This window comes from Helianthus annuus, chromosome 11 (assembly GCF_002127325.2).
Source record: "Helianthus annuus cultivar XRQ/B chromosome 11, HanXRQr2.0-SUNRISE, whole genome shotgun sequence".
Classification (NCBI taxonomy): Eukaryota; Viridiplantae; Streptophyta; class Magnoliopsida; order Asterales; family Asteraceae; genus Helianthus; species Helianthus annuus.
The window spans coordinates 169,027,272-169,035,948 of record NC_035443.2 but is presented as its reverse complement, the minus strand read 5'-3'; the positions used below and the strand labels follow the sequence as shown (position 1 = coordinate 169,035,948).

General features: G+C 38.2%; 1 protein-coding gene and 1 non-coding gene across 2 annotated transcripts; both read left to right on the top strand.

Annotated features, from left to right (window-relative positions):
- Positions 1-3,000: 3,000 nt before the first annotated feature.
- LOC110891022 (arogenate dehydratase 3, chloroplastic) lies at positions 3,001-4,697 on the top strand. Its single transcript, XM_022138681.2, has one exon. It carries the CDS (start codon positions 3,308-3,310, stop codon positions 4,514-4,516), a length of 1,209 nt encoding a protein of 402 aa, XP_021994373.1. The 5' UTR covers positions 3,001-3,307; the 3' UTR covers positions 4,517-4,697.
- Positions 4,698-6,217: 1,520 nt separating this feature from the next.
- TRNAL-UAA lies at positions 6,218-6,300 on the top strand. Its single transcript has one exon. It is a non-coding gene; the product is annotated as a tRNA-Leu (tRNA).
- The last annotated feature ends 2,377 nt before the right edge of the window (positions 6,301-8,677 follow it).

The window sequence follows — 8,677 nt, the reverse complement described above, 5'->3', positions numbered from 1 at the left end:
CCGAGGGTCTCTTTGGAAGCAGCCTCTCTATCCCTAGGGATAGAGGCAAGGCCTGTCTACATCCCACCCTCCCCAGACCCTATAAGTAGCTCTGCTATTTGTGGGATTTACTGGGTAATATTGTTGTTGTTGTATATTTCAGTCTTAACTTAAAAGTTAATAATTCCACATAAAACCTTTAAACACTTATGGAGGCCAACTTGGGATATTATTCAAACCGAATAAAAGATTTTGTTAGGAAGGGAAAGAACACACTAATTAGTTTATAAATTTTATCTATGTATTTTTTTTTCAAATATATTTTTTCCTATCCCGGGATGTTCCCGGTTGATAGCCTAGTTTGATTATAAACATTAAAATATTACAATAATTTAAAAAAAAAAAAAAAACTATCAACGACTGGAAGGAACTTGTGTTAAAAAATGATGGGACGTTATGAATGTTGAACACCGACATCACTAAATCTTTATAATATAATATAATATAATGGTGTCTTCTTAATCACGATGTTGAGGTGGATGGAAATATGTGGTTGACTTAAAGAGAAAAGAGAGGGATCAGGAGCAGTCTGACGTTGCGAGGAGAGCATTTGAATATATGTTGGTAAGGACAAGAAATGTGAGAGGGGAGTATGGAGGGAGGGTTGCGTGTAGGGCTGTAAACGAACCAAACGTTTAGCGAAGAGTTTGTGAACCGTTTGGCGGAAAGTTCGTTTGTGTTCGTTCGTTTATTAAACAAATGAACACGAACAAAAAATTTCTTTCGTTTAGTAGTTAAATGAACAAACATGAATAGAGGTCGTGTTCGTTCGTTTATATTCATGAACGTCCGGTAATGTGTCCGTTTGTGTTCGATAGTTCATTAGGTAGTGTTTGGTATGCAGGAATGAGAGGTGGAATGGAATGGATGATTACGAGGGAATGAAGAAAAGGGTGTTTGGTTGGTCAATGGAATGGAATAACCCATTCCAAAATGCATTCCATTCCCTCAAAATCATTCCTTCCACCCCCATGTTTTTTTTCCATTCCATCCCCTCTTGCACCATTCATCAACAACACCACAACCCACCACCTTCGCCACAACCCACCACCACCACCACCACCCACCACCGACGCCATCGCCGCCACCCGCCACCACCTCACCCCGACAGCCACCGCCGCCGCCGCCACCCACTCGCCACCGTTATCACCCACAGGTGCGACCAACCGCTAACGACACTCGCCGCCGTCGCCCACCACCATCGTCGACGCCACTGCCACCGCCACCATCAACCGTCGCCGCCGCCACCAACCACCATCTCTGCTTCCACCTACCACCAACGACCACCTTGCCACCACCACCACTGGTCATCGCCGCCGCACCGCCACTCGCCGCCACCACCACCCATTGCCGCCGCTGACACCCACCACCGCCACCTATAACCACCCACAATCACTACCACCGACCACGACCACCACCACCACCACCACTCACCGCTGATTTTATTACTCCGTTTTTCTTGCCTACCGAACAATACACAATAATAACTCATTCCATTCACACATGGTAACCAAACAAGACATGGAATGGTAATGATCCATTGCATTCCCTCGTCCATTCCATTACCTCGTCCATTCCATTCCTTCTTCCATTCCATTACCCCATACCAAGTGTTTTTAGTTTTTATATTTATTTAAATACTTTAAAATTCCGACAAATTAAATATCTAATAAGTGTCAGTGTAGTATATATTATGTTCATGAACAATTGCTTGTGTTCGTTTGTTTCTATTGTGTTCATGAACATTAGTTTGTGTTCGTCAATGTTCGTTTTTGTTCGTTGCCTAAAATTAACAAACAAACATAAACGAACACGAACTGGTTCATTTTCCATAACAAACGAACTGGTTCATTTTCCATAACAAACGAAGACGAACATAAAATCTCGTTCGATAAGTGTTCGTGAACGGTTTGCGAACACATATATTTCTTAACAACGAACACGAACAAGGTCTTGTTCGTGTTCGTTCAGTTCGTTTGCAGCCCTAGTTGCGTGTGTAATTTTGTTATGGGCAAACTGACGTATAGGGACAGAGGGCTCCCGTGTGGTGTGAAGCTAGCGATGGAGATGGTCTTCGGGCCAAATTCCTAACTGTAGTAATTGTTTTTAGTTCATTTAGTTTAGAATGTATTAAACCATGGTTTGTGATATTTGAATTCTAAAAGATAACATTTAGGTTAAACTTTAACAGAGTACTCGTCGTATCATATAAAGTAATGAATATCTTTCTCGTTTCATTTTTATTATTTAAACGGCTTAAATTTTCCGACATATAGGAGCACTCAAAAGAACCGGTGACATAACTTTGCTTTCACATACGTGTGTGGGATACAAGGCTCGCTAGATGCGACGCTTTCCAAATCCCATGACAGACGTTTGCCTTCTTTTCAACTAAAATGTCAAAAACTACAAATCAATGCAATCTAATCCGATAAGTATTAGAAATGTGTATTAGGATGTCTTCAAACGAGAATAACTAAATAGTAAACACTTATAAAACACAAACCATTGAATATTTGATCAAGAATTCATAATCGAGAAATAGGGGATCATCATAGCTAACATCTTGAAAACACATCTTCATTGATTTCTTAAAATTCCAAATGTTGCTTTTTTGTATATTTCATTAATTTCTCAAAGTTCACTGCTTATAGTTTAACAAGGTTGTGGTTTGATGAAAAATATCACTTTAGTTTAAAAAAAATGTGTCAGTTCCGTTCTCAATATTTTTGAAACGTCACTTCAATCAAAAAAGATAACGTCCGGTAAAGACATTGAGGACGGAATTGACGCAAGGCGTTATCTTTTTGAACTGAAGTGACACGTTTCAAAAATGTTGAAGACAGAACTGACGAATTTTTTTTTGGACTAAAGTGGTATTTTCCACCAAATCACAGGATAATTTAAAAGTGTTTACGTTACAAAATACTATTTTATCTTTTAAAAATACTATTTTATCTTTTATAAATATCCCAACATATGTTCGGTTGATAAGGATTGGGTGTAATCATATCATGATCCCATATCAAATAAAAACAAGTGGAACCACACATTAATCATTTCTAACCTAAGCTCCTAGGTATCAAGGTATTTGTCAATTTATGTTTCCTAAAGTCTACTTTGTTTGCTCAAACCTTTTGTCATTCTTCCTTAAATTAGAAACATGTTTGGATCAAAAAAAAATCTAGTCTCAATAGCTATAAATGTTCCTCCAACTTGCTTGAATTTCAATAACCTCAATCAATCTTAAAACAACACAACAAAAAACATGTTATCTGTTACTCAATCTTTTGTCATTAGTCTCAACAAGTCAATCGTTTCGACGCGGTCACCGCGATCTAAACACTACCGACTCACACGCTACCGCAAGTGCACCATTCGATGCGAAAAAGAGAGCCTTCACTCCACCACTAATGGTATTGACCCGGCTGCCATGGCGGCCTCAATCGATAATGTCGCGTTCGCTGGAGTTAGTAAAACCCGCAATGATTTACAAAGCTCGTGCGCCATACTTTCATCCGGTAACCTCCCAAAACCGCTCACTATCAACGACACGAGTCGAGCACCGATGCATGGTTTGGAGATGCGTGTTGCTTATCAAGGCGTGCCGGGTGCCTATAGTGAAGCGGCTGCGGGTAATGCTTATCCAAATGGCGAAATGATTCCTTGTGATCAGTTTGAGGTTGCGTTTCAAGCGGTGGAGCTTTGGGTTGCGGATCGCGCTGTACTACCGCTAGAGAACTCACTCGGTGGAAGCATTCATCGGAATTACGATCTACTTCTCCGTCACCGCCTCCACATCGTTGGTGAAGTCCAACTTCCGGTCAACCATTGTCTCCTCGCGCTACCTGGAGTCGGTACACAAGATCTAAACCGCGTTATTAGCCATCCACAAGCGCTATCTCAGTGCGAGTTAACACTCACCAAGCTAGGCCTAAAAGTGACCCGAGAAGCGGGTTACGATACCGCTGGAGCTGCTGAACTGATAGCGAAAAGCAACCTACGTGATACTGCTGCGATCGCATCTAAACACGCAGCGAAGCTCTACGGTCTTAATGTCCTCGTCGACAGCATCCACGACGATAGCAACAACGTTACTCGATTCGCAATGCTGGCTCGTGAACCGATCATACCCCACATCGGTCGCCCATTCAGAACAAGCATCGTGTTCGCTCACGATAACAGTACAGCCGTGCTCTTCAAGGTGTTGTCGGTGTTCGCCTTTCGGAACATTAACTTGACGAAAATCGAGAGCAGGCCTCGTCGAGTCCGGCCAATCACGTTAGTCGACGAGGCAAACGTTGGAACGGCCAAACGATTCGAGTACATGTTCTATGTTGATTTCGACGCATCAATGGCGGACGTTAGAGCACAAAATGCACTATCAGATGTTCAGGAATACACCACATTCTTGAGGGTGTTGGGCAGTTATCCCATAGATATGACCCCATGGTCTCCTTCAAGCAGGGACTCATAAGTATAACTTTATTTGATGATATAAATTTTATTTTTCACCTCCATTTATATGTAATTATGAATAAAAGTCACTCAAACATGAGGTTACATCCTTGTGTAAGTAAACATGTGTTAAATTATTAAAGCTTTAGTTTTTAATATATGTCTATTTACATATATGCAGTCAAAACATGCCCAAAATATGCCCAAAAACACTTAAAAACGTGTCTAGTTAGCTGTCACTTTATAAAGTGACACATCAAAAGTACACAGACCCCGTCACTAACATGCTTTTAGACCCCGTCACTAACATGCTTTTAGGTGTTTTTGTGTAAAAACAAACCCCCTAAAAGCAACCACCACGATGACAAAAACGAAAGATGTGGCAAATACGTGATAAAAACATCCCTAAAAACGGGTTATTGGCAGTGGCGGATTTAAAAAATCCTTATAGGGACAACGTTTCAAAGAAAAGGGGTAACGAAATCGAAAAAACGTCAAATTTTTCCAAAATTCACACTACCGTTGGAGCGTCAACAGAATAGTATGAGACCCTGTGACAAATTCAGATCAACATTAGAAGCATTATGGTAAACCATTTAAAAACAAACAAACAAACAAGAGTTACTACTTCTTGTCGACTCTATGCTAGAAGCACTTCAATGATGATCATTTTGTCGATGGAGTGCGTGTGCTGGAAGCTGAATTTGCAGCTGCATTATCATCCCAAAATATTGTTCCAACAAACTCTTCAACTAATGTGATCTGTTCATAACCCGTGCTGCGCATTTCTTCATGATTTTAACAAGATTCTCACCTAAAAAAACTGATTTTTTTTTTTGATCTCTTGAGCATCAAGCCTTTTGGACTTCTTATTTGATCAACAGAAGTATTTTTACCATGGGCAAAATAGTCATTTGGACTCTCAACTTCATTTTCAACCTTAGAAACTTCAAAGTGACATAGGTTTTTTTGATTCTAACTGAACTTCAGCAGTTTGGCATTGACTTTTAAAATCGGATACAGTGTTAGAGTGGGAGAAGATCATCATTCATAGCAAGACGAGTGTCGTGGAAAACATGAGTTGACAATAAGTTATATCCTCATCAACCTAAACACCACATGAATTATCAAAGCCTTAGTTTTCAATAATTTCACTTCAATGTTTACGCAATACTGGACATTCCTCCGTTTCGTTGACAAATTATAAAACAAAATATTGAACTTCAACAAAACGGAGGAGTGTCCATAACCACTAACCAGGTGAGGAAGGCGTAAACCGCCTATCCTTTGTCACCGTACTAAGTGCATACCCGCTCGGACTCACCCTAAACCCTCCATTGAGTGCTTATGCCCAGGGCACGCCCCTGGCTGGGAGGAGGGGCGGGGTGGGCGACAGCCCAGGGACCCGAAATTTTAAAAAATAAACAATATTTGTTTTAAATTTTTTAATACATATAACAACAAAGTGAATAATTTTAATGCTAAATGACAGCATATTTACATGCCAAACTTGCATATGAAAACCAGAAGAGAGTAAAATTGATCAAACAACACATATTATTAAAAACTAGACAACAACAAAAATCATATTTTTCATACCAACAAGCTCCGATCTTCAAGTGAAACAGATATCGTTCTTCATTCTCACTAACGAGGTGTGAAATTAGAGATAAAAGTATAGAGGTTTTATAAATTTGTTTTAGAAGATTACTATCAAATAGGTGGTTTGCCCGAGTGGTTAAGGGGGAAGACTTAAGATCTTCTGCACATAAGTGCGCGTGGGTTCGAACCCCACAGCCACCATTTTTTTTTTTTTTTTAGTATTTTATCAAATTGTTTTATTTATGTTTTTTATTTAAAATTATTTTATGACATTGGGCTTAGTAGTTTCAAAAGTATTTAATTTTTGGTTCTTTAAGAGTAGTTTCAAAGGTATTTATTTTTTTGCTTCTTTAAGAGTTTATAAGTTATTTAAATGTATTTTCTTATCTTTCCATCCAACTATTTATCCTATCAGACATGCGCAATCGTTAACCTTTTTTTTTACTTTTTTTTTTACCACTTGATATATTTTGTTTCTTTGATGTCAAAACTATGATAGATATATTATGATTGTGATGTTAATTTCGACAAAGAGAACAAAACATGCAAGTGTATTGTTTATAATATAATAATGAGAATAGTTAACAAGTCGATATATATTGGTAGTTAAAAAAGAACATCACGAATCATAGCCGTTCAAAAAAAAAAATGGTTAGTAGGGTTATGATGAGGGTGGAGATACAATAGAAAGTTTATTTGGCTAAGAAGGATAGGAAGTGATCTTGACCATTCATTAAGTTAATCAATGGCTAAGATTAAATCAGGGAAATTGAAAGGAAGAAAAGAGGCGCGTGAGTTTGTTCAACGGCATTCTAGTCAATCCAAGTCAATAGTTTCTCTCTCCTCCAATTCCCCCTCATTTTTTAAACGTTAATAACTCTTTCATACGACATTATTTTTTTATAAAAATTGCACCAAAAAAACGAGCGTTTTTTTTATCTTTAAAACGAGTATACTATTGCTATATTTTAAAAAAAATTTAAAACCTAGTTGCGTAAAACGCAATAGAAAACCACCAGTTACGTAAAACGCAATGAAAAAAAAACCTAAAAAATGACATTTTTCTAAAACGCAATGCACCAAAAACACAAAGAAATGACTTATTTGTAAAACGCAATGGCCAGAAAACACACAGAAATGTCTTATTTGTAAAACGCAATGGCCAGAAAACACATAAAAATGTGTTTTACCTAAAACGCAATGCACAAAAAAACACAAATAAATGACTTATTTGTAAAACGCAATGGCCAGAATACACACAGAAATGTCTTATTTGTAAAACGTAATGGCCAGAAAACACATAAAAAGTGTTTTACCTAAAACGCAACGCACCAAAAACACAAAGAAATGTCTTATATGTAAAACGCAATGGCCAGAAAACACTTAAAAATGACTCATTCTAAAACGCAATAGACTGAAAACACCTAAAAATGTGTTTTACCTAAATGAGCCAATTTATGGAAAATTAATTTTTCAACCCCAGCCAGGGGCTCTGCCCCTTGGACCCCGCCAGGGGCTGCCGCCCCTGGGACCCCGCAAAGATCGTAAAACACAATGACTAAATCAAAAACCCAGATCATGAAAATGAAATTAAAGAATTTCTTACATGGATCGAAGCCGATTTCTTCATCAATTAACAAAATTTGAATGATAGAAACACTTATCAACGCTCGAATCGAACGAATCAAGTGATTATCTCCAAAATCATCGGAAAAAACGAGAATTTTTTATGAAATTAAACTGGGTTTTCTTCAAAAAAAGCTGAAGAACACGTTGATCGGGTTCTGAATCATTGATTGGTGATGAAAATCGCACTATAATGTAGTGATTATTGAGATAGAAAGTGAAGAAATAGTTGAAGATGGTGGGTTTTGAAAATGGTGGGTTTTTGAATTTACTGGGTTTTGAAAAAGAAAGAAGAAGGAGTTGGATTGACTAAAATACCTTTTCTCTTTATTTTAAATGGTGGGTTTTTGAATTTACTGTTAGTTGTTGACTTGTTTGACTTGTAACAATATACACGTTGTGTTCTAATGAAACGTATTGTGATTGTTGGATATGTTATGTGTTATATGATAAAACGTATTGTGATGGTTACATGTATATGTGTTAATGTTATAGTGTGAACCTGTTAGTAAACACTTGATCTCGTTAAGTCCTGGATAACCTTCACAACGAAACAAGCGTGTCTCGCCAAGTTCACCTCGACGAAACAGAGTTTCGTTTCGTCAAACCCAATCTCGACGAAACAGGATGTTTCGCCGAGCCCAGATTCGCCGAAAGCCCAGTTCGGGCCCAACTTGTTACGTGACTTTATATATATGGTGCTCTGTTTCATTCGTCACTCTTGACAATCTGAAAACCCTAGAGCTCTTTGTTTTCTCTGTTGACGGCAACCCTCCCCTCTTTCGAAGTCGGATCATTATTCCTCGATCGTTCTTAGTTCGGTTAGTGATTTACATGTTCGGTTTGATTCTAATTCTGTATATATGGGAATGATGTTCTCGATCTTATTATGCGCGATTAATCAAACACATAGCCTTATGTAAAACCTGGTAACTAGCGTAGGGTTATGATA